This window comes from Anas platyrhynchos, chromosome 3 (assembly GCF_047663525.1).
Source record: "Anas platyrhynchos isolate ZD024472 breed Pekin duck chromosome 3, IASCAAS_PekinDuck_T2T, whole genome shotgun sequence".
NCBI lineage: Eukaryota > Metazoa > Chordata > Aves > Anseriformes > Anatidae > Anas > Anas platyrhynchos.
In genome coordinates, this window is record NC_092589.1 from 56,952,222 (window position 1) to 56,979,058 (window position 26,837).

General features: G+C 37.2%; 1 protein-coding gene across 5 annotated transcripts in view; it reads left to right on the top strand.

The window, feature by feature from the left end:
• The window catches only part of ZDHHC14 (zDHHC palmitoyltransferase 14), a 107,160-nt gene that overhangs the window by 50,573 nt on the left and 29,750 nt on the right, over window positions 1-26,837 (top strand). For 3 of the 5 annotated variants that reach the window (XR_011808336.1, XM_027454401.3, XM_027454403.3), the window contains exons 2-3: window positions 6,361-6,533; window positions 20,256-20,414. Coding sequence is in view for 4 of the 5 variants with exons in the window: in XM_027454401.3 (XP_027310202.1) it covers window positions 6,361-6,533; window positions 20,256-20,414 (332 nt within the window). In the remaining variant the exon portion in view is untranslated. The remainder of the gene's footprint in view (window positions 1-6,360; window positions 6,534-20,255; window positions 20,415-26,837) is intronic. The other 2 variants (XM_027454402.3, XM_027454404.3) reach the window with 1 other exon arrangement.

A 26,837-nucleotide genomic window follows, 5' to 3' on the forward strand; every position in this document is an offset into this window, starting at 1 on the left:
CAGATGTTTCTGAAGAGTTTCTTCACCTTAACTTTAAAATAAGGTCCTTTCGAAGAGGTAGTTGTAAGATGCTGGAATTTCTGGGTTAGGGGTGAAAACATGAGCATCCCAAAAAACACTGACTGAGGAGCTGCTACCATGAAATGTTTTGATGAATCTTAAATTTACAAAAATGTTCATGTTTTTCCTCACTTTTAGAAGTTACAGTGCAGAGATACAATAAAATTAACTCTGCTTTAGATGCAGCAGTTTTATGTCTTTAAGATTGTTTTGGTATTTTCTGTAGTAAATTAATTTGGCAATCTTCTTATGTCTGCGTTTGATATTACTTCTTACCATCTTGACCACGAACAACACTGTCCATACAAACATGATTTTTCATATAGAAATGTGCTGTTCTCATTGCATAGAGTAAACTGAGAGGAAAGATGGGCTTCCCAACACCTATTAGCTAGTTTGTCAGTACAAATGCAGCCTTCATAGCACAGGTATGTAACATCATCCAGCCATCTCACAGGGACTGTCTCTCTACAGCTGGGTTCATGGGTTCTGTCAGGGCCCTGAGTGCACCAACAGGCCCTAATGGTCCTGACCAGCATCACCTGGGGTCTCTCCTCCACCCCCATGGGGTCAGGAAGTCTACTGAAGTTCAGCCTTAGTGCCTTAAGTCCCTGTTGAGCTGTTGCAGAGTCTGGCTCAACCACAGCCATGCTTTGCCTGGCCGTGGAGCCGCCTGATCCAGACCTCAGCCTACAAACTGGCTGGCTGGCTTCATTTCGGCCCAGCTTCATCACTGTGGTCCTGCCTGAAAACCACTGGGCCTGATCCAAACTCTGGTGGAAAACAATTAAAAAGACAGAAGCCTACAACCCTAGAACAGTGAAATTATTTCACTCTGATAATTCCCTCTGTCCCATTTATCATCCTTTGTCAGGGGTAGCCTTCAAGGTTCTTGCTGTACCCTCATCTTTCACCCATCCTCACATCTTCCCCTGTCTCCCTGTGCTGTGGTCTACATGCACGTCTTTGGCTGCTGTCTTTGAACTGGTAACTTGTCATTAGAAAACTAGATTATAAGGCGTTTCTGCTGTTCTAGTCCAGAGTCTGGATTTGTCTTTGATCTATCTATATAGGCACTCTGTTTCCATCTGTAAATTGAAAGAGATGAATGTTTCAAAAAAGGCAGCAGTCAGAATTAAAAGCTTACTGACTGCTGCTGAAATTAAGGTCTTCTTTCTCAATCCAAGCTTCTGTCTCCTAGTTTTAGTATGTACTTCTGTTTCTCCTGCCTTATGCTAACATTGGTGCTCTGGAGACTTTTCCAAGAGCATATGTGATTTGTCAGACAGACATCAACAAAATGGAACAGTTTTCTTACATTTTAGTAAACTGACTTGGCTCACAAAAGAACATGACAAAGATTTACGTTGACATCAGGTCAGAAGCACTGGACTGAGTGACTTAGAGCAGTGATGCAGTGGAGGTGAAAGGAAGGGAAGTTGAGAGAAACCATGAATAAGAGTGGGAGGGCAAGCAAACCCCTTGGGTTAATTTAAGGAAAGCAACAGGGTCTCATTTAGAAGTTAGCTTTTAACACGTGGAACTGAACTTAGTGCAAGTTTTTTTTCTTGGCATTGGACAGCACCCACACATCAATATTTATTAGTACAGTAAGTAGGCAATACCTGTCAAAACAGAAAATCAATTGCTGATGGAGGAAAATGAGCAGTTGGTAATTTTTTGCTTGATGGTACATGGTCCTACTATACTTACTATATTATGCTGTTCCTGGGGAGCACATATTTTTTAATGTCTGCTGCAAAGAGTTTTATGTCTGTGAAAAGCTTGACATATAGTACCCTATTATTGGTCTCACCAAACAAGCTCATAGATCTCTCTCTATTTTAGTGTAATTGTGATGGTACATCTTTGCATAAAATCTATATTTTCATTGTTTTTGTCTGCCAACTTGGCAAATAATAAATAAGATCTCAGGTTAGCAAGTTTCTCAGGGGTATAGAGCCTTGTCTCTTTCTATTCTGTAGTAGTGGCTATATTTTTATTTTTATTTTTTATTTTTTGTAACTATGGAGTTTCTCTCCAAGTTAGACAGTCTAAATATCCATTATTTGTACTGGATAGAGTTGTCATTTATTATATCTCCCCATCAGTGAATAACAATGACTGTCAGTGAACTGTTCAGAAAAGCCTTTATCTTTCCAGGACAGGCCTGAAGCAGGTTTCTTTTGTTTTTCCATTTTCTAGTGGAAGAGCTCAAAAATTGTAGGATTCCCAGTGTGCGCACACTTCAATACAGTTACTACATGTATTTTTCTGCTCATCTTGGTAGCCACAGGGAGCATGCTTATGCAGTTAAGAGGGTTGCTGGGTGATAAGAATTACTTTTGTTGTTCTTCTGCATCCTTCATTCGCGGGCACGATACTTGATAATTATCTCTTAAATGCCAGCGTGTTTTTATTTTTATCTAGCTGTGACAGACTAGTCTTCCAGCAGATTTTATTTCCCTCCTACACTCATGCAAACTTTCACATGATGCTTCAAAAAAGGAGCTGAGAAGCCAGGCAAAACCCAGGGATGATCTGTACAAAGCCTTAATTAATTAAAAACCTTATTAAATAAATTGAAACTTTAGGATGTATTACTCGTTGCTATGTGCAAACCAAGCATGGTTCTCTGAGGAAGTCATTTCTACAATAGCATTTGTACTGGGATCTCTGGCCACAAAATACGTCCTAAAAATGTATTTTCTGGGATGGCCCCTATCTGTACTTCTTCTGTGCTATCACTACAAATACTGATTAAGGCTAATTGTTTTCCTGAGTCTAAGATATAAAGTGAGGATGTTAGTTCATGTCTAGTGGTTACCAAGAGATGAGGTTAAAAGATTTGTCTGTACTTGCTGTGCTGATGTGGAGGACAGGGATTTGTTTTCATGCTGCTTTGTCACTGATGGTGCTGCCAGCAGGGGACCGACGGTGTTTGGAAGTTCTGAAATTTGCTGTCAGGAAATATCTGCTAATATTTACTTGGAAAAAAAATATCTGAAAACACCATCCAGAAAGAAATTTTCAATAATATATGAGGAAAGCTCTAATCCCTAATGGGATGCAAACTCAACTGAAGCAAATTAATTAAGGAATTTGAGCAAATACTCAAAATGATGCTTATTTTTGTGTATAGTGTTTGGCCATTCTGAAAGTAGAATGATAGATAATTTAAATAGCTTAAATAAATTGCTTAAAATAACATTGAACTTAATGTACCAGTACAAATGCATTTGTTATATGAATATGCAAATACAAGTTCTATAAATGCAAGTGCATTTCTACAGATGTATTGATAGTTTTGAGCTAAAATCCAAATTTTTAATTTGAAGCTGTTTTAATGGATTTATTTTTTAATAGCCCAGGGAAAAAAAAAAAAGAAAGAAAAAAAAAAGGAAAAAATGGTTAATCAAAGGGAACATACTTAGCTGTATTTTTCTCACCCTCCAAAGTCTGGGGCAGAAAGTCCATATGAACTTCTCTTTCCAGAGATGTCTGTGATCTCCTATTATCTGTCTTCATATTCATTCACAGAAAAAAGGGCTACACAGGGTGCTGTCAAATGCAGAAAGCGAATGATGTATACACTTTCTGTTTCTTTGAATTTACCTGAATTGAGCAAATTAATTGGGCCTTTCTAAAAGGTAGATGTCATTGTCTGCAGGCCCGTGTAATATTATAGGGCTTGTTGCTATTTAGGTCAGACTAGACTGAGTGGTCCTGTCTGGGCTTCCTATCCGAACCTCTGTACAGAATGTTTTTTCAGTTTGAATTAATTTCTGAACTCATGGAGCATTGTTTGGTTATTACTGCCAAAGATCACATCTTCAATCCTTTTTAGCAGGCATAAAGTACAGAAGCAATTCCAAGCTGAAGTTAATAAATTTCAAGGTTTTATACCCTGGAAACACCTTTAGGAGAAGCAGATTACCTTACAATTGCATATGGTGAAGAGTGCAGGGCTTTGTGTGTGTTTTCTCTTTGGAGATGGACTGTGATTCAGCAAGGCACAGACATTTTCATGTATTTTTTCCTGTAGTGAAAGCATCATTTTCCAGCAATGCAAGGCTTTCACAGTATTTCATTAAAGGAATAGGTTCTTTCTACCAATTCCATATGAAGTTACTGTTAAAATAAAACACCTTACTATTCAGATGGCCCTTCAGTTTCTGCTCTGTGCGTGTCGCTGAGAAGTTGAGATGTAAGCTGTGTAGGTTGACAATGCTGCTATTTTTGCACTGGTGTCTAAACCGTATTGCACCTACCATGCTACCCTAAGATTACCTCCCAGGTGCCTTTCACACACATACAGCTCTTGTTTGGTCAACAAACTTCAGCACAGTTGCAGTTTCTTTGGTATGTGTAATGAATAATGCAGTAGAAGAATAAGAGCACTGTGCTATATTTAGCATTCATTAATGTACATGCTCCCCCTAATCCTTTTAAAAATACGTTCTTGCAGCATATTTGTACTCTTGTCTGAGCGTATTACAGTAGTTTTGATTCCAATGATCCTTTGTGGCAAGAAACGAAATGAGCAGTAGGGTGTTTGTGTGCTGTGAAAGCTTCCTTTGGTTGTTCATTCTGCCTGGCTTCTCTGAGGGTAAGGGAACAAGGCCTACATCTAGCAGCTGTCTTGCTGCTGCTTCCCTTAGCACTGGTTTCATGGATCTGGCTCTTGGAAACAGATTTCTGAGAAGTGTGCATTTTCAAGTGTGTTCCCAAGTATCTAAGCAATCTATCCTGTCTATGAATTCCCCCTGCCCCCCTTCTTAATTTTAATTCCCAGTTGTCTGTTTAATATTTTGTTGCCAGTAATATTACATTCATGCAGGGTGAAAGGGTGGCCCACCAGAGGGTGGACCACATGATGTGCCGTGTAATGTATTTGGGCTGGTATCCATTAAACCCAATGTACTATGAAGCATCCAAGTGCATTTAATGGGATGGTGCAGGAAGATAAATGCTTGGTACGTGGTAGCTGATGGGATGGGAAGGGAAAGGAAGCACTTTTCCTATCAGCTGAAGTGATGGGCAGTGAAGTTGACATTGTCATCACTTGCTCAGAGTTAACATCCCACTGAGGATAACATGCAGTGCAGAAGCTGGCACGTCTGAATCATCGTTTAAGGCAGCAAACAGAAAGAGGGAAGACGATGATAATTAAACTTGATTGATACCTGGAAACTGGAGACAAAGCCCTCAGGCCCAGAGCTTGTTGGTGTTAGGCTTGTGTCGTTTTTAGGCTTATGTTATGACTCCTCATGCAGACATCAGAAATACATGAAGCAATCTGTGTGTTGTGTCCCTTCTGCTTAATAGAGGCGCTAAGAAGAGAGTGTTCATTCTGCATTTTCTGAGATGATCCTACAGTGCTTATTGTATGACCCAGTGTAACCGGTGGTGTACTGTGTAATATCTAAGTTTTCATATGCCCACATTCTTTTTGCACAACCATAAAGAGATGTTTATACATTGCATAGATTCTGATGTTGCTGTCTGCTCTGTTTTTACTACATGTGAAATATAGAGGAAAATTGATAAAACTGTTATATAATTCTAAAACCTGTAATTATATTGCAAATCTGGTAACTATAGAGCCTGTGCTGGTAAAAGGCTGTGGATGCTGCCCTAGACCAGCTGGATTATTTGTTTCCAGGTGTGTTGCAGTGCACTCTCATTGCATTTACCTTACTTTGCAAATGAGTAAACAAGCTTATTAAGCTGCAAGAAATGGATTAAGAGAATTAGCAGGCTTTGGGACACCACCCTGGTGTTATAATATTGATATATAACAAGACTGTTATAGGAATGTGCCACAGGTGTTAAGATCTTGAACACCTTCTTTTTGATGAACTAGATTTAATTACATTTTCAGTTTGTATTATTTCATCATGTTATCTGCTTTACTCTTCATGGCTGAATATTTTCAGTCTACTTCCTGTCCCTTCTTCCCCTCCCTCTCTTTGCGTATTGACTTCATGAAAGTTGGCAGTAAATATATTAGCTCATAATATCCTGTAATAAAAACATTTTCTTATGTAAATGCATGTATTGCATATTAGGAAGATTATTGCTATGCTGTTTCAACCTGTGTTATACTGAACAGATTATGAGAAATTTCAGAAGTGTCAAGAACAGAAACAGAAATGTCAGCTTTCTTAAATGTTCCAAAGAAAGCAATGTATCTGTGTGAGAAAGTGAATTCTTGATATGCATTTATGATGGTAAACAGTTGTTGAGAACAAGTTGCATTATTTGTTATTGATTGTTTAATCTTTTTTCTTTTTCCAGTTGTCCGTATTTATCAGAGAAGATTACACCTGCTATACCTGCAATTGGTGGGATTCTTTTCTTTTTCGTGATGGGGACCCTGCTGCGTACTAGTTTCAGTGATCCTGGTGTCCTCCCACGCGCAACACCAGATGAAGCAGCAGATCTAGAGAGACAAATAGGTAACAATGAAGGTCTGTTGTCTCTTCGCTTTCCTCCCGAGGGTGTATGTGCTGTGTGAAGGTAGCGTGCTGCTCTCCTCCTGGGAAGAGTTACTCCTATCTTGCCACAGTAATCATCCTGGAGTTGCTATGTCTGATGACACTGCAGTGATTCCTGTGGAAAGATGGTTGATCAGCTCTTAACTAAGAAAGGCAGTAAACAAAATACTGAAGCTGGAGAGTGATAGTTCTTACTGTAAATACTTTTCAGCAGGTATGGTGGAAGTTTCCCTGTAATGCACAAGTGAATACTTTTTAAAGTGTTTTTGGCAAGCCAGCTGATACTGCAAAGGTTGTGAAGTTGTGCATCTTTTAAAGTAATGTACCCTCAGAGCTTAACAGAATTTAATTACGTTGTTATTTATATTGTGAAAGGGTCAGATAAGTCTCTGTATTAATATACAGTGTTATAGTTGATATAATCTTGGGAAGGTTGTACTTCAGTATCTGTGTAAAGCCCGCACAATTAAAGGACAGTGAACTAGATTTTGATCAGCCTCATTTATCAAGAGAATTGACAACTAAATTCTAGTTGTGGAATTCCTACAGGTACACTTAATAGCATGAATATGCTACCTAGATAAGAAAACACAGGCTAAGTTTGCAGAGCTGCTTCACAGAACAGTTTGCTTATTTTTGTAGTAGACTACTGAAGGTTACTAATGGCTACTATATCTCCTTTGAAATGGTAGCCATTGGAAATCATACAATCTGAAGTCATTTCAGAGGAACTCTTACTCATAATTGAAATGACAGGTAACCGGGGTATGCAAGCACAGGACTACCACCTGTGGGGTCCCTGATACAGTATTTAGTGCAATCTTAGACTTCGTATACCATGGCAAATAACTGAAGGCAGTAAAAGCAAAAGAGTGGACTAAGTCTGTTGCAGACAATCCTACATCTACAGTGTGTATGAATTTGAGAGGTTTGCTTTCAGACAAGGTTTTGTCTCATTCTCTAGACTAATTGTCCTCCACAACACACTGGTGAAAATGTGTGAGGGGCAAAGTCATTGGTTTGGACTTGTACCATGATTTGGCATAGAGCTCATCTGGTGTATATGTGTAGCAGAAGTTCTGGCTTTGTTTTCTCAGAAATCGAACATGGTTTGTACACACCAAAATCACACTGAACCATGCTGGTAAGTGAGGAGTGACAAGGGAACTCATGTCAACACAGCAAATGTTCACATCAGCATGGCATTAGTTTCCTTAGACTCAGCTGATAAAGAGTGCGGGCATGATACAGGCATCCTGAAGCTATGCATTCCACTTAAGAATGTTACCTTTGTTATGGATTATTTTAAAAAGTAGAATTTCAAAATAAAGTGATGAATTTATTGGTGGTCGCTACAGTGAGATCATTTTCTTTCACCAGATTTGGAAGGTCCTGAACTCAGCTATTACAGTCTGCTAAGCCATAGGATAGAAAGGGGTTTTTATAACAAACAGCATTTTCTGTAATTCAATGAAGTGAAGCCAATGCTTTTGCAACATACTAGGTACAGCAGCTATTTTTTACTTGCTCCTTGTATTCTATGTGTAGGTTTGAGGCTTTTGGGGGGTTGAACTTCGTGAGAAGAAATATTTCCCCTATGGGTTTGCAAAGTCTGATGTGCAGTTCACCAATTTTTTTAGATCCATATAGCTTTTTAAAAACTATAGAGTGTTCTGTTGGCATTCATATTTCAGTAAGACAATCTGTATTGTTTTTATTCATTGCTTGGAGTAATTGTGCAGAACCCAGAGCCAGCTGACATTGCCATGACAGGAAGAAGGTGACATCTAGCCAGATGAAGAAGAATTTGTGCCTACTCTAATGTGAGGTCATTGTAAGGAAAAGTCGGAGCGTAGCTGTGTGTGAAGAATTTGGTATTTGGTGAGGAAAGTTATCTTAACTCTGGTTAAAGTAAGAATAACCCTTCTGTTGCTTACCCTTCTGAGAAGCGTGTGCTGTGTAAAATAAAATGGTCCAGAGTCTAGAAGAGAAAGGCAGGTTTGGTGCTTTGAATTGAGCCACCTACACTGATGACTGAGAGTTCAGCTATAGAAAATCATAGCTGTAATTCTTTAAACTGTTTCAAAACTAATGAAATAAAATTCTCCCAGTCAACAGGTTTTTACACCTTCATTTGAGAGGAATAGAGAGGAGAGTAAGAAAAGCTGGAAAGAACAGTGGTATCCATTTAGGCACTGTCACTTCCTAAGGTGCTTTTCCTTTTCTGTGTCTTTCTTTGAATTTCTTGAAACGGTTAAGGAAGATGAAATTAAAATCCATTAATGAAGGTGCTACTGAAATTTACTCTCTGATTATCTACCTGCAATAATAATGATGGTGCAGATGAGGAAAAAAAAATTGTTCTGAACAAAAACTTGTATAGCCTGTTCATTTTATGTAAAGCAGCCAGGCTTTCTCATGGAAATGCACCTTTTCTGTAATTACATATAAAGGTAATAATGATAGTGGTCTGTTAAAAGAGATTGCAAGCAAGCTGTTGAAGTGTAGCTATTAGCATTTAGCTATCTTGCTGTGACAGGTATTTTTCACTACTATACCCAGCTACTTGGTGAAATGCAGGGGCATTCTGGAGCTCATGTTTTAAATATGCTTTTATTAAGGGATTGCCCCAATTGAAGCACAGCAAATGAATTCTTCAGGTTTTATATCCAGTATTCATATATGTAATACTTAATTGAATCTATGGTTTTGAAACGGCTGTGGTGTAATAGTCACTTTAGGGTTTTTATGATGTGCAATTTAATTCTCTGTTTTTGTAGAGCAGCAGGAATATAAACAGGCTTATGAATACCAACTGGGTGTGTTCTTGTCCCCGTTTGAAGGATCAGGTATTTTGAATGCTTGCTAGTTGGCACAGAAAGTGTCTTAGATGCATTGTTTTCTTAATCCACTGGTTATAAAGATGCAAAAAAGAATCCAAAAGGAGGAGATACGTGTTCTTTGAATAGTAAAACCCTGGAGAGATAAGGCAGAAGGCAGCACTGTAACAATGTGCTTCTTGTTATGAGGGCCTTGACACAGAAACAAGTTACCACAGGTTGTTCCAAGAAGTGCTTTGGCTGGCTGGGAGAGTTGGTTGGTGTCCCTGTGCTCCAGATGAAGGAAAGCGGTGACCGCACCCAGGATTTTTTATTCAGATACTGTGCAAACAAAACCCTAGCTTTTCTATCACACAGGCAAATAAAGCAGCTAGTTGCTACTGCTCCGGGCGTTATTCAAACTCGGAAGATTCCTGGAGATCTCCATTGCTTCAGGGTTTGATTTAAATTTGGTTCCTTACAACAGCGTTCCTAGCTATTGATAGCTTTTGTTTCCTTTGGGCTTTATTCACATACTTTCACTGGTCTGTGTTTACGGAGTTCCCCCAGACACAGGGCTGGGATTGTTTCCCAGATAATTATAAAAGTTTAATTTATGACTTTCTTTTATTCTGGAGGGCAGTGAGGGAAGGAGCTTTTTAGCATTCCTCTAGTTTAGAGGGCTGGCACCTTCCCATCCTAAATTGTTTCCTGTGCTGCTGACAACTTTAACAGTTTCAGAAATTCGCTATAAAAATGTTGATTCCTGTTACTCATTGAAAAAGCTTCTGTGTGAACTTAATATGGGTGCAACACTACAGTAAGGCACAGTAGCTGCCTCCAGTCACAACAGTACATTTAACAAGTAAAAGTTTAAAACTTTTAAAGACTGTTTTAACTTACTTGAACCTAAAAAAAAAACCATCACATCATACACATATGTGTATTTTGTGGTTGTTCGGAAAAGGTCTGTAGTGTGTCTGTGAGGGCCTTTTACTTCCAGACCTTTGCTCCTGGCATCCACCATCAGGTGTCAGCTGCTGGGTGGGGGGAGCTGTGCTCATTCCCAGCGTTGGCAGAGAACACCTGCACAGACTGGTAGGGACTATGGGGCTGAACTGGGGAAGCTTGCGACCTGCAGCAACTTGCTCGTCTGTCTCAGCACGGTGTTTTTGTGGGTTTTATGTATGTGCTTGTCAAAATGAAAAGCGAAGAGTGAATTTTTCCGGGCTGGATTGGACATGTATGTTGGAGAGCAGCGGTGGCTGGTTCTAACAGGCTTTAGTAAAAATAGAGATCCAAAACAATGTCATGGAATTAATTATTATATTTACAAAAGATATTCTTGATGGGTTCAAATTCAGGTTGGACAGATGATCTCTAGCCCACTTACCTTAATATCATTTGGGGAGTACTTGACTTATAAGCAATGTTTATTAATAATTTTTATTTCTTTCTGTAATTTCCTTCAGTCTGCAGGGCTATTAAAATAACTGATAAGCGATTCCTTCATGGCACGATCTATGCCTTGACAGTAGGGTAGGCTGAGGGCATGCTTTACCAGTGGGTTTTGGTTCCTGTTTGTGGAACATCCCATGCTTTCTGGTGATGAGCCCTTTTCATAGCTCTCTTCTGCCTCTTATTCCTGCTGCATCTGTTAGGCACATACACCCTGAGATCTGCTCTCTTTCTTCTATTTCTGCTCAGCCCTGCTTCCATGACTCGCCTCCTCTTTCGTGTTGAGGTAGTGGGAAGCAGAGCCAGGTTTCTTGCCCCAAGTGCTCACTGGCAGCAGTCTCCAGTGAACCCACTTCTCATCGAATGTGGCATCCTTGGCTTCTCTGGAGTGGTGGAGTACTTCTGTGCTCTACAGTAAAGAAATATGAAAGTTAACTCTGTAGCTTGTAACAAGCTGCTGCTGCAGATATATGAATTATGACCCTCCTTGTGCCCCATCTGCCAAGATTTGTACAGAAAAAGTTGTGTGCCAAGCTCAAAGGCTTCAGCCTGTGCCATGTTTCAGCTCCTTTCTTAAAAGTCTCTACGACAGCGGTATTAATGTGCTTGCTGTTCATCTGAGTTTCTGAAGTTGTTGAATCATCTAACTCAATCATCTGCAAACTTCACAATAAAAAACATACCTTAGAGTACAAAAACTTACCAAGTCTTTTGTTGTTGATGTTAAATGTTTAAAAATACAGAAAAATATAATGAAGTATTCATTTGATAGCTTTTCCTAATCAGTGTTGCTGTCTAGTTTCATTTAAGCTGTCTCATGGAATCTTTTTCCTAGAATAAGGTCCCAGCTTTAATCCAAAATACAGGCAGCAGTTCCTGTTCAGATAATTGTTTATTTCCCCTGTGTTCAAAGACACATTCATCTATGTCAGGAAACAGATCATTTCAAATAAGCGGCTGACAATAATAATTTCTGCCTCACAGAAAGTGACTGTCAGATACAGAGATTTAGATAAAAAAATGAAAAGTATAAATTTGGTGATTTTTTTTTTTCTAGCATCCAGGATAATATTAAAAAGTTGATTAGGGGACTCAAGATGTTTCCGTGTGGAGGTGTTTCAGAACTTGCTTTTAAATTTGCTTTAAAAAAATATGGCAGCACAAAACTTGCTTCACAGGCACAGACCACTGAGCTGATCAAAAACATGGTCTTTTCTTTAGCAGCAAAACTGGTGGTCTTCCAAAAAGGGCCAACAGAGTCTTGAAATGAGGAACTATACTGACAACAAGTGTGGAGTCTGGGGCTCAAGTTCCCAAATGTGAGGGCTTATGGCAAATCTTATGGAGAAGAATAAGTTTGATAATTTTAATGAATCCTTCTGCAAAAGGAATTGCATAAAACTAAGAATATCCCCACAGTGAAAAAGAGCTCTGTTATTGAAAAATATTTTCATAACTATTATATTGATATATTATTTTAAATGCAAACCAGCAAGCTATGCTCATATAGAGAGATGGGTTGGGAAGAGTAGCCAGAGGCCATTCTGGCTGTACTACTGTTATCTTCTACAATATTTGTATTTATTTGATTTGGATGGGTGATGCAGATAAATAAAAAGATGGCCAAAATAGTACAAAAAGTACTTATATCAGAAATGGAGACAATTTCAAAGATGAGTCAAAAGAGGTGGCACAAGCCTGTAGTAAAAGTGTCAGAAAGTCAAAAGTAGAGAAAGAAATGTTTGTTAAAACTAGCTAGGAACATTACAAGATGACAGGATGGGCTCCATTAGAGGAAGAAAGAAGCTGAATGCATGCTAAGTAATTTGGAAATGAGAGATTACCAGAAGGGAATCTGAAGTATTCAACACTGCTTTGATCTCAGGAGAGAAACTGCACAGCCTGCTGATAGGAAATGCAGGTCAGTGAGGAAAATAGTAGTTAAGAGGTTTTTTAAAAAAAAAAAAAAAAAAAAAGGCAAAGCAAACTATCTATTATGCTGTATGTATATCTGCCTATTAGATATTCTACTATATGGGTATCTTATATTTCTGGAAACTATTTAATCTCTGGAAAGACAGGGTAAACTGAAATGATAAAGCTCTAAGAATTGGGGCTGCAGTGGGGTTGTGGCCATTTAAGGCTTGAAATGAGCAGCATAGTATTTCAAGAAAAGTCAATTGTAACTGAAACAATGCCCTTCGTTGACGGAGTAACTGTCTTAGTGGAAAACAAGAAGCAGATAAGCTAAATTTTGACTGTAACAGAGCTCTTGATATGGTCCTGCATAGGATTTTTTCCATGCAGATTTTGGAAATAAGGTCTAGATGAAGTTACAACAAAGTCAGTGAGCACCTTTCCAAAAATATACTCTCAGTGGCAAACAGTAAGTGATAAAGTATGATCTTGCAGAGACTGATTATGGGCTCAAGAAAAAGGGAATATGCTTGACTCTGAAGATGATGCTGGGCTGGGGGGATTTGCAAGTGATTGATTGATTTATTTTTTATACTCTAAATAGTCTTAGCAAATGTAACGAACAAGTAAAAAATGTATGATTAGAAATGCAAATGAAATACAAAAAGGATTCTAGCTAGTGAATGGTAGAGTAAAAGGGGACTTGAGTTTTATCCACAAACAGATTGTGATTCCATGATAAAAAAGGAAAATTGTTTGGTGATGCATGAGAAGAATAATCATATATAAACCAGGAGAGGTACCATTCTGCACTACTTAGTCATAATGAAGGCTCAGTTCACTGTCCATTTTTTTTACCCGATGTGTAGATGCTCAAGAGGAAGACAGCAAGAAAGAGAAACAAAGAAAACATGACCTATAAGGAAATATTTAAGAATATGTTTGTATTTGTTTGGTCTAGGAGTGGAAAGAAGCATAGGTCTTAAAACAGTGTATTTTTTTCTTATAATATAGAACAAAAGCAACTAGGTGCATGAGATTCGTATAATGCAAAATCAGTGGAGATAATGTAGTTATTTACTATTAAAGTGCCATAATCTTAGTCAAATGCAGCAGGACCTATTAATTTTTATTTTTTTTCCAAATGAGAAACTAAAATTGTTTACGTAGTATTTTTACTTAATTATAATTTTCATGAAAAAAACTTTCTTGGTGTTGCCTTGGAAAAGAAAACAATTGTATTTTTTTCATGGTGTGTATAAGCATGGGTTCTGTGATCCCATAACATACTGTATTGAGAAGGGCTGTTGTATGTATGGGCACATGAAACCAGGAGCAGCCCTACATGACCAGATCAGTAGTCCATCTAGCCTGATGTCTGATCTGTGATAGTGACAAGTGACATGAACTGAATGAATTGAGGAGCCCTGCTGTACCCTCTTTGCTCCCCATAACCTACATGTTAGGGACTTCTAAAGTTAAGGGTTGTATATATTTATTTTTTTTTAATAGGGTTTTGTTCTTTATTAATTTGTCTGTCTTTTTTTTTTTTTTCTGAAGTTGATGAAACTTGGAATGCTATTTAGATTTTGAGTTTGCAAGTTAGACAAGAAGTACTGCTGCTTCTTTTTAAGTGCTGCCTGATTATTTCATTTGACACCAAGTAATTCTTTTCCTGACGTTGAACAGTTGCTCCTGTGCTTTTTCTTTTTCTATTTTACATCTTCAGTCAGTCATCTGTTCTCAAGCCTGAGAGTGCATTATTTGTGTAATCTTCTCTGGTACGAAAACTGTTCCACACATTTGATCTTCTTTTCCAATTTTTCTGTTTTAGTTCAATTGCTTCTATATCACTTAAGATTCAGGAAGCAGGATTCTGTAAGTCTTCAGTATAAAGAAGCATTGTGCATTAGTGTAACACCAGCCCATCATATTTTCTACCTTTCATTGCTTTTTAACCACAGTTGAGTATTGAGCAGCTTTTCTGTTGTAATGGCCGCAGTAGTTCCAAGATACATTTTTATAGCATAATAAATAGTTTTGTTTAGTCCTGTGTGCATTACATTTCATTATCAACACTGAATTTCACAAATCTTTATCAGTTGGAATTTCATAACCTCTTTGCAGTCATAATTTTTGTCATTTGTGATTCATTTAGTGTGGAGTGGTCTTCAAAAATTGAAAAAAAAATGTTTCTAAGATAATATACTTCTAAATATGAAGGTGTGAAAGAATAACCAAACCCATCAGAATGGGTTTTACAGATGGGAAATCATTTGTACACTTGATGCATGTAAGATTTAACAATTCTTCTACTATATTTGTATTTATTTGCATCAGATGAGTGATGCAGATAAATAAAAAGATTGCCACTTTGATTTTTCCTTCCTTTCTTTCCTTAAAAAAGCCCATATATAATAAGAAATACTTGGGAATTTTCTTCAGAGTAACTGTCTTTAACTTATGTGTATCCTCACAATTTATTCTGTAGAAGCAGTTTGGTTTCTGCTCACTTTCTTTCTTGTCCTTCCAAAAGCCCTGAACTCAGTATGTTAGCTACATCAGCATGCCATCTCTGAGGGTTCCTTTTGTTTTGTCTCTCTCATTTTCATTGATGCTTAAGACTGCATTTGAGACTTCTCCGCAGTTCCCCCTCCTGTCTTTCATTTGTTTTGAAATGCACAGTCTGATTTCCTTAGAGCCTTGTAAAATTAAATCTGTGTGGCCACCACAACATAGGCATTTCAGAGAATTGCACAATAGCCTAAAGAAATACTGCTTATGAGTGCAACTTGCTTATGTTTTCCCCTTTCTCCCAAGATGGGATACCAGCTTAACTGTCATGCCTGATATTGCATGCTTTAAACAACATTCATAAAATAAATCTAATAAAACTACACTGTACATTAAGCAAGGCTTTCAGAACACTCTTGGACTCAATGCTTCTTTCCCTCAGCAAATCACTGAAGATCACGTTTACTTCTGGGAGTGAGAATACATTTCACATAATTTTAGACCTAAAGAAGATGATGCAGTGCAGCTCTTCAGAAAATAACGTGTAGCGTTTTCCAAAGTCAAGGCAGTAAGTCTTTTATCTAAAGTCGGGAGCAGTACTTGGTCAGTATTTCTTGTTGCCTATCAGATGAAGAATTATGTGAAGAATGCAGTTAGCAGCTGCTAGTGGCTGTCTAAGCCAGGTTCACAGTATTGTTTGTCCCTGAGATTACTGTCTGGAAACAGACAAACGTTATTTCAGTTCTTTTCACTTTATAAAATGACTCTTCCTCTTGAACCTCCAATTGTTGAGTACGTAGCTTAAATTCAACAGAGAATGTTCAACATGGTTCAACACAGAGAAGACATTTCTTAGAGGAATTTTATATTTTTGCAGATTTTTGATTTGTTGTTGTTCTTCAGATGTTGTAGGTCATACACAAAGTTTTCTCATTGCCTTCTGTTTTCCTCAGTAGGAAACATTACAAATATTCATAGATACTAATTCTTCTAATGATTAAAGATTGAAATTGTCACTTTACAGTTGACAGTAAACCTTGCATTGGTACGTTTGTATCAAGAAAATGTGGAGAGACCTTTTAAAGCATGAGTGTATGTTCCTAAGATCTTAGGAAAATTGACCAAAATAGCAAATGTTTGAGTGGAAGGATCCTGTATGTATACAAAATTCCAGCTTCTGTCTCTCATCTAAACAGCACCTCACATTAGTAATTAGTATAATTTGAGAGAAGTACGTGGAGTATGTTATATATTAGAAGGTTTTGGGACTGCTGTCTCCATTAAATACATGAAGCAAGTTTCTTGCAGCAGTTCTGATACCTTGGTCCTACAAGGATATGGATTGTGTCCTTTGTGTGTGTGTGTTGTGTTTTTTTTTCCCTAAAATAAAAATGATGGAGCCCCATCTAGTGCATCAACTTTTAATGCTGCTAGATAAGTTTTATAAAATTTTTCACAGCAAAGTACCATGGAGGATGGAAAGCAATTCTATTAGTGGGAGAATTTTACCCTTCTTGTAAAATAGCTTGCCTAACTGCATCAGTAGTGGATTGGAAGAGAAAAATGTAAAAAGCAGTGGTCAAACGGAGGTTTATTTGGGGAAGGTGATTCTGTGAAGGTTAATCTCATTATACATTAAAGGGACCACATATATTAAAAGATTTGCCTGTGTTAGAACACAAGTGTGAGCAGTCCAACTGAAGATTAATTGCAGTCTGAAAATCATTGTGAGACGAGGACAGGGCATGTTTTGCACACGCAGGGTAGATAAATCTGATTAAATCCAAACACATTTGACTTTGCCTGGTTGTTGTTTCCAGAAAAAAAGAAAAAGTTAGTAAACAGAATGACTGAGTCTTTCAGGTTTGATTGTGCAATTTAGGATCGTGGGGAAAATTCTGACTCCGTGGAAAATCAGCAAGACTGTTTTCATTAATTTAATTTGCATCAGCTTTTGCACTTGGATTTTCAGATTAATTTGCCTCAGTTAGAGAGCTGGGATTGGCTGTCTCTGTGAACTTGAACTTCATGGCACAGGTTAGGAAGGAAATCCTCTTAGAAAACCAGCATTGTAAGTGTAACAGGCTGGCCAGTAGTCTCCCTTTTTGCACCAGAGGAAAGGAAAGTTGCCTTTGAGATTCTGCCAGAGCACATTTTAAAATAAAGTAAATACAGGGGACTTTCTGAACTTCTGAAAGGTTTTTTTTGTTTTGTTTTGTTTTGTTTTTTCAGTTGCTATGGATTTTTTATGAATAAATGAGTCAAGAGGGGGAAAAAGCGAATTCACCTAGACTGTGATATGAAAGTCATTTCCGAGTAACATTCTCTGAGAGAAAAAAAAAAAGTTAGTGTTATTTCACAAAATTCAGTGCATTAGGATTTCTAAACAGTATTGAAAGCTGCAATTGTATACCTCAGTTTGACTCTAAGTATCAAACGGAAAACATTGCTTTATCGATGAACTAGTAGTCATGAACATGTTTGGATGAAAACTAAACTAGGGCTAATGACCTACATTTGTGTTCACGTCTTAGTAGTCTGTCTTGACCCTTATTGTCAGAAATGAACATAACCCTGTGTTTTATAAGGTCCATGGATTTATATAAAGACTAAGGGTATTACAAGCTTCCGTATGATGATATCACTAAAGGTATGGCACATGGAAGCATATTTATCTTTTACAGTGATAGCAACTAAAATCAGCAATAGAGGATTTTCATAACCATGACTTTTGACAGTTTTCTCCCCTAAAAAGCATGATATTGTCTCATGTGGACTACTACTCCTCCTACAAGTTATTTCCTCATTTCACAAAGCATATAACTTGTTCTGCAGAGAAAAAATGTTCTCTGTAAATATGAAAGATTTTCTTTAAACATAACTCCACAATTATAAGAAATTCTTCCCTGTTTTCCCTGCGTCTCTGCAAAGCTTTATACAGTATAAGTGCACTTATGCTACACCCTCAGAAGAATGTCTTTTCAGCTTAGTTTTGAATAATAAAACAAAAACAAAAAGTTACTTGACTCAAACCAATGTGTAATAAGGGCAACAATATGCACACAAAAAATGGTTCTCGGTGTAACCTGAAGAAATTAAATTACTCCTACTGACCTAATCAAATTCACGTATCTGCTTAGAGTGCTTTAAAATCAGTCGTTTAACTACGTTTCTTTTAAGCAGCAGAAGCATGAAAAAACTAGGAAACTTAAGATAATGTCCATATTGCACATCAAACAGCTTTTATTGTAGAAATACGCTTTGACATACAGCCACACTAGTAGCTTACACTACAATACTTATTAAATCATAAATACTATGGCAAGTAGTACTGGCCTCGAGGTCAAAATCAGTATTATCGATTGCTGGGGGAGCCACACAGCAACCTCTGCTTCCACGTGCAGATCATAGGGCCTGGCTCAGCATCCCAGCAACAGAGCAGGGACTGGGTCAGATCCAACAGGCTCCGCGCACCTTGGCAGGGTCTCAGCAGCTGTTTCTTCAGTACCCACCACTTCTTTCCCCTCAGGAATGCTTCATATCCTGGTACCCATACATGCAGCTATTGCTTCCTTCCATCCTCCTTCTCCAAGAAAGTTTTCTGAAGTGCAGTTGTTTCAGTGGTCAAATTCACAGTGGCATCCCACAGATGCTCCTACTGATGCATGCTTAGTGAGTGGGTGAGCAGGCTGGGACACGTTAAAGCAACTGTGCAGGTGACCCTGACTTTGCAATGCAGTTTCAGTCACGTACTGGAAAATAATTATCTTTGTTTTCCTATTGGTTTTACTGATCTTCCTGTCGGAAAGTAAAAATTGTTTTGTCGCTTCTGTGGTCTTATTTGATTGTGATTGTACGAGAACGGGTGTGTGAAGAGAAAAGTACTGTTTGTACATGTTCACCTGTCACAGTACATAGCTCAGCTTGGGAGCATTTAAAGGACAGAACTGAACTTTGATGTAGCCTAATCAGTCCTTTAGTTACTGGAAAAACGAATGCTGAAGCTCTAAAATCAAAAAGAAAGCCCAAACCCCACCACTTTTACCCCATGAGTTGGTTGGAAATTATTTTGGGGGAGGAGGGGAGGGAAAAAAAAAAAACCTTCAAATTTTATAAAAGTAAAATTGGGGGGTAGATTTTAAATGTCAGAAAAGCAAGATCTGTAAATGTGCTCCATTGTATCAGTGTTTGAGATGTTAAAATGATGATTGGTTGGTCTTACTTATACCATATGCCTAGGTCTGGTGACAGTGCTGCTGATGCTTAAGCAAATGCGTAGATGCTGTACCAGATTGGGCCTACAACCTCTGTTATTTTCCCTTTCAGGATTAAAAAGTTAGGGTTTTTTTATTATTATTTAAAGTAAATTCCTGTTTAAAAGGTAGCTTTTCTCATTTTGAAGAACAGCACCTGTCAAGAAAAGACTAATTACCAAGTTTCCCCCAAAATTAAGGAATTTAATGAGAGAACTTGTCCAGAGGATGTTCTTGAAATTGCCATCTGAAATGTTTTCCTTTCTTGCTGGTCAGTCCACTCTCATTTTCAGAGATGAGTATCTTCCTTGGAGCAAACTTATCTTTCAAGGTCAAACTAAATAAAGTATTTTGGAAAAACATCTGTTTTCAACCATCCTGTACCAATAGCCATAGTTGTCTGTAATGTATTCTTCATGAACTACTAGGGGATATGACAGCATAGAAATGTGGTGATCTAGGTAGCTTTCAGCTTTTGAGACTTGGATTTGAGTGTTTCTTTTTTTCTCTTTAATTCAAATCAGTTGGTTTGGATGCTGTTTGTGATCATCTCTTTGCTATCTGCACAAGTGCTTATTTTAGGAGAATGAGAAGGAAAAAAAAAATGTAGTTTAAGTCTATTAATATGGAGTTCATATAAATTTGAGACTTGCTACAGATTGCCATCAAGGCTGATTATGTGTATACAGCATAGTTTGTGTGCAAAACTTAATGTGTTGCATTTCCATGTTTAGATATTGCAAATGGCTCCAGTTCAGGAGGATACCGCCCCCCTCCCAGAACAAAAGAAGTGATCATCAATGGACAGACAGTGAAACTAAAATACTGTTTTACTTGCAAGATTTTCCGCCCACCTCGTGCCTCACATTGCAGCCTTTGTGATAACTGCGTAGGTGAGTAAAAAAAAAAAAAAAAAAAAGCTATGGCATATGTTCGATTTAGTTGCTTATATGTTTTTTGAATACTTTTGATATTAGAGAGAAAAGAAGCGATCTGAGTTAGTGACAAAATTACTCATGAGGTCACTTGCTGTGTTCAGCCTTTTTCGTACAAACCCTGCTAAACGTTAAGAGCATGAGAGGAGGCAGAGGAGGAGGAGAACTTTCCAGTGCAGGGGGATTTGAGTTTTGCATGAGTCTCAGGATTGTTTCCTTTCCTAAACTAAATTGCAGACAAGGAGCTGCTTCTCCCTTTAATTTACGACCAATTCTGCAAGGCATAGTTCACATGGCTAGGGTTGCACTCTGACCAGAACACACACCATAGGTAATTCCTACCTTTGAACAGTTTTAAGACTAGGAATTTTGAAGTCAGAATCCGTATGAAATTACTGGATGAGCATGCTATTTAGAAGCTAAATAGATGATGTCAGGACCTAAGGATATTTTGTAATGGTAGGGGCTTTTTCTCCTTCTGAACATCTCGTCTTTTTCATGACTGTTGCTTTGGAGGGCACGCAAGGTGATTAAGATATGCTTGGATTTAAAAGCAAACTTAAAAAAAAAAAAAAAAAAGAAGAACCACCAATCAAATCTGAGTAGTTTTCTAGTTAATTAGATCCCATTTAGAGTTTAGTGCAGCTGATTAGCACGCCGTTGAGCCTGGATCTTATGCATTCAAGAAAATAATGTAGCAAGATGTCTCCAGCTGAGAGATGTAATTGCAGCATTCAGCAGTGATATTTTTAGATATAAAGCAGTCACTGGAAGAATCACAGTTTCGTATGTAGATGATATTCATGGAGTGAGTACGCTTACATGAGAGCGAGATGTGTAGCCTTTTGGCCTTGTGCCATCAGTTGGTATCTGTAGATGGTTCCCTCGGTAAATAAGTGTTGCTGCTGTTAGAGTTTTCTAAGTGTTGTAAAAGCTGTTGGACGTGGCAAGGAGGAATGTTTATGAATTGCAGTTGACAACTCTTCAGGAAAGTATCGTATCAGATTTGTAACCTGGATATTATAGTGGGGTGGTATTGCTCAAAAAAACCTGACAACATGAAAATGCAGCTGTTGGCCAGTGCAGTAAATAAATACTATTGTCCTCATCAAGAGAATCCATCATAAATAAGAGCAACCCTCCCATGCATATCTATTTTAAGATAACGTTTTGGCTATCTTAATAAACAAACAACAACTTTCTCTACAGGTTATGTGCAAACTGATTGTGTCCTTTTGATATTAAATTTTGTAGTCTAAGAAATAATTGGTGATGGAGGAGGGGAAAACCAACTTAAAACAGTTTCTGTCTTCTGATTTTATCTGTATCGAAGCAACAGCTGTGAATTTGTATGAATATATATATCAGAAAAGAGGCTGAGCCAAGTGACTCATATAAGTGATAACTGTATCCAACAGGATTAGATTTTTCTACTTGTAAAATAGGTGAGATGATTGCAATTTGTTCTTACACAAGATTTAAAGCTTTTTTGATTTAAAAAACATTTGATTTAAAGCTTTTTTTTTTTAATAATTCATTTATTTGAATGAATTTCCTGTGTTTTTTCTCATCAGCTTTTATAATGGGAATTATGATAAACTGTGACTTTTCAGGGTATATTACATAGTACTCATTTCCTGTCTAGGTGAAGGCATTTGTCATACAAGTGTTCATGTGCATTTAATGCAATAAGTGAAATCTATAAGTATTTGTAACCAATTTTCTATGAAAAATGGATGTCAACAGAATTGGATTACTCACATACTTTGAAAGACTTAACTATGCAAGAGTGTACAGTTACTCAGAATATGTGTTATGAGGTTTGCTTCCATTCTTAAGAGTCAGCGTTGTCTATATGATAATGCTTTTATTTAATTTTAGTTTAACCAATAGGTTTGAGTGTTCTTGTGTCACTATAATTTGCTCATTCCTTAATTAAACTAGTGCAAAAATACTCCTGCTTCACACATCTACGGATACTTGAGTAACTTATGTTTGCAACCCACTACCAATATGCTTACGCATTCATTTTTACCTTCTTGTTAGTTCCTGACGCTTTTTGCTGCATAATAATTAACTACAGAGAGTATGTGATAAAGGAATGGAGTCTTTCTTCAAACCAGCACTGATTACACTATAAAAAACAACTTACTACCTTTCCCTAAAGGTGTTTTATGATACTGGACAATTTAATGAAGTGTGACAGAAAGGTTCTTTCATTCGGTGTTTTCTGTTGATGGTTTTTCCTGTAAGGAATCCTTAGAAGTGTTTTTAACATGTCAGTACCTGCAGAAACTAATTCATGTTTTCCCCCCATTATTAGCAGTACTACCTTTCCAGTAAGCCTATCCGTTACTTCTTGGCACTGTTTCTGATTTTCATTTTATCACTCATTTTTATATGTAACCATGTAGTTTGTTTACACAAAAATAACGGATTTGAAAAAACTACCTAATTAGAATTGTACTTACAGTAGCAATTTCAAACTCCTTTAGCTTTACCATGTTTTCACAGTAGTATCCAGAAAAATACGGATTTTCATACAAATGCAGTTTGTTGCGTTTGTATGTAATGCCTTCAAAAATTTGGTCAGTTTCCCTCACACAAACATCATGGATGTATTCCTGACTAATTTTTTTTTTTAACTTCCTTTATGAGTGGCAGCTGGTAGTTAGCCCCTCAAGGGCTTTCTGTGTACAATACATTGCTTAAAAATTATACACAAATTTAAATTAATGTACATATAAGCACAAGAGCTAAAGGAGAAAAAAAGGAATAATCTCAACTTCTCAGTTTGGGCTAGTTATTGCTGAGTTTTGACAGCTGAATGTTGATGCTTTATCTGATGCTATTAAAAAGCCAATTGTTAGGTTTGCTTCTGAAATTACTTTTTCTTTATATTTATGGTCATTTCAACGTCAACTTTCTTTTTTGATAAATAATTTTAGATTTCTATGATTTTATTTTTATAATAAAAGCTGAACAAGAGGCAGTTGATTGTTTCCAAACTATTTCCCCAAGTATAGTATGGAATGACGAAGCAAAACCAGTGACTGATGATTAGCCAAGCAGTAAATCAACTTAGTCCAAAAACTAGATGTCTAAAGCTTTCTTTGTATTCACGTGCCACAGTTTTTCCTATCGAGCAAAGTAACTGGCTTAGACCAAGGCAAAAATCCAGTATGTTAGAAGACAAGAACCACCATTTATATTCCTAAAAGAGAATTTGTCCTTATTTATTTATTCCTTAAAATAAATAAATAAATAAATAAATAAATGTCATATATTTGTGTGTGATTCATGGATAAAGATAGCTTCTCTTGTCAGGTTCCACTGTGTTTCTTTCAGCGCAAGTGACTTTTTCCGGAAATGATTGAAAGCTCAAATTTTTGAAGATGGCTTCTCTTTTAAATGTTTTCCTTAGGATAACTAAGAAATCAGTTTGATTTTTCAGAGATCCATTATGAGCATGAGAATGGCATGCTAAGCTAGACCTAAGGTTTCAGTTGGTGCAGCAGCCTGTTTCCTGCCATGGCCAGAGTGGATCCCCAGGGAAGAAGAGAAGAGGGCAAGCATGCAGTGATACTTCCTGCAGAATATTCTCACGCTTTCAGAAATTTTCAAAATAGGCTTTCTTGAGCATTTGAGGGTTAACACTTTGTTTTCTGTAGCTCTTGATGGATTTGAGGTAGCCCTCTTCAAAAATCCTATCAATGGTTCTGTTTTCTGTAGGAAATAGGATTCTTCTCACTTGTAAGTTTGGTTGCTTTTTTTGATCCTAAACATGAAAACAAGTGTCGAGACTTTATGAGGCTGGCAGGGATATGGGTTTTTTTTTCCAGTTTTTATGTTCCTACAGTTGAAGAAATTGGGTGTTATGTAAAGACTTAAAGGTGAGTCTAGAAAATCTAAGTCTTTGAGCTTAGTTTCTTTTCTCTTTTGATTCCTTTAACCATATATTATACAGTTAGCAAAAAGTATTAATTATTTTATATCCAACTGTAAAATTATGTATGCTACTTTCTGAGGGTGTTGATGAAAAGGAAATATTGTTTTATTAGCTTGGGTTTCTCTTAGAAGCTAGATATTACAGTGGGGAGCATGCCAGGGAAAAAAAGAAGCTAGATCCTTGGGAGAAGGGAGAAGCAAAGTCAAACTTTTTTACTTGAGGTCAAAATATAATAAAACTGCTGGTCCTTTGATAATCAAAACCATATTTGAATATATGAGGATATACGTCAATGGTAAATTATCCTTTTTAACCCAATCTTGGAAAGCTAAAAGTGAGTCGTATTACTAAGGTCCTTAAACATACACAGGAGTATTTGATTAAAAACTAGTAAAATGTAGTACAGGTTGGTCTAGGACATTGAGGATATTTTAGTGGTTTTGTTGATCAGAATCAATGAGCTGTTGAGGAAGACAAAGCAGTGGATTACATAAGCAAGAGCAAATGGTTTCTGTGTAAAAAACAAAACCAGAAAACACGCTATATTAGAAGCAGATAGACACCCCCTTTCTGGTTAAATCATCACTTCCCTAAAGCATTTTGACTAGGCAGTTGTAGCCATAATCTTGTTTCTGATCCTGGCTGAACATCGTTCCAGACACCACCATGCCTGGAAAACACTAGTTTCTTCAAAAGCAGGCTGAGGGGTGGCATTGTAAGGTTTTGGTTTTTTATAACACTGACGCTGTGTCTGTGAGTAATTTGCCCAAGCTTTCCTGGTCCTTTATAACCAATGTACGTTCACTTGATGTCAGGGCTTCATTTTGCTTGGGTTTAATTCCATTCTGTAGCACTCTTCCTTCATTCCCTTATTATCTCTCCTTTTGCTGTCAAAGCCTTTTCATGACCTTTGCCTATTTCTTTTCTTACATTTCCTGGGTTTAGATAAAGCTATGAAGTACTTCTATGAAAAAGAGTGTAATTTTCACTTCATTATGGGGCCTGATTTTTTTGAACCCGTTAAGCCTTAGCTACAGGTCTTGAAAAGTGACTCTTTAGCTCTACTGTTAAAACTACAAGGTTAGCTTCTATGTCCTTTTTTCCTTTTTCTCCCTCTCTTTAGTTTTCTCTCCAGTTTTCATAGGTGAGAATTGACTTTGTCTCTTTTTGTTGAAGGTGTGCTACCGTTTTGGGGCACCGAAGAGGCTGCCAGATGGAGCACACAGCAGCATTTCCAGACATTGTATATTATTTGTTTATGAGTGTGCCATCTATATACCAGATGTAATTTCAAGTTCAGGGAGCATGGTATGTGTGTCAAAGAGATTGTTTTATTTATTTTAAGTTTAGGCCAAAGCACTGGGCAGAAAGTCTCTTTAAAACAGGGAATGGTGTCTAAGGTTACTTTAGAGAAATATATTATAGCTAAGGTGTTAGTCTGCATATGGACAAAAGAGCAGAGATTATCAAAATCCCTGAGTATGTGAATGATGCTGTAAATCTCAGACGTCAGAGTAGAGACTTCTGAGAGGGGAAAAAAAAAAGAGAGAAAGAGATATCTAGGAGAAAATACAAAAGAATATTATTAAAACTGAAATAAATAACCAATATTTACAATGGTGCAATAACATTTTAAAAGATGGTTAAGAAATTAGAAGGAAATGGTAGGAATGTGTAATTAAAAAAAAATGTTTTACAGTAGAATAAAAGAGGAATAAAGCCATGAACTTTGTAGAGGTTGATGCATGGATACCACACTTACCTTAGGAATGAGTTGGGGTTTTTTTGAGCTCTCCTCCTTCATGATTTGTGTGTGTCTGGCAATTTTATGGCTCCTAATTTGTTATATTTATGTGTAACTTACCATATTTACAAAAGCGTGTATACAAGGAAAAGATGGTTAAGCAGCGAGGTCCTTTGCTGTGCACTCTTATTCTGAACTGCTGCTGCTGACTTTGGAAATGTCACCATTAGTGTGCTTGCAGTCAACAGGATTTATTGTTAATTAGTCAACATTGATTATTGGAGGTAACAGTGAAGTGAGCTATGTGACAGTATAGTTTAATTACTATGAGCATGCTAAGGCAATGTTTGGATGTTTTCCTAATAAATCATTATTTTTTATTAACAAAATTAAGCATGTTTATTTTCTTTTTTGTGAGTAACATTAGTCTGCCACTATTGAAGTTGATTAGAGTGGAAAAACTTGGCATTGCAAATGATTTTCTTAAATGTCCACCCAAATAGCTTAGATTTCTGGGGTAGTGCTTACACAGTTGTAAAATGTGCTGAGTATCCCTTGCATTTGCATTTCTGAATGACTTTTTGGTATAAATATCCATGCACAATATTTATTTAATTAATTAATTAAGGAGGCCTATTTTCCACAGTGTTACATTGCTGTTTCACTTTGTAGAGATTGGTCTAGTGTC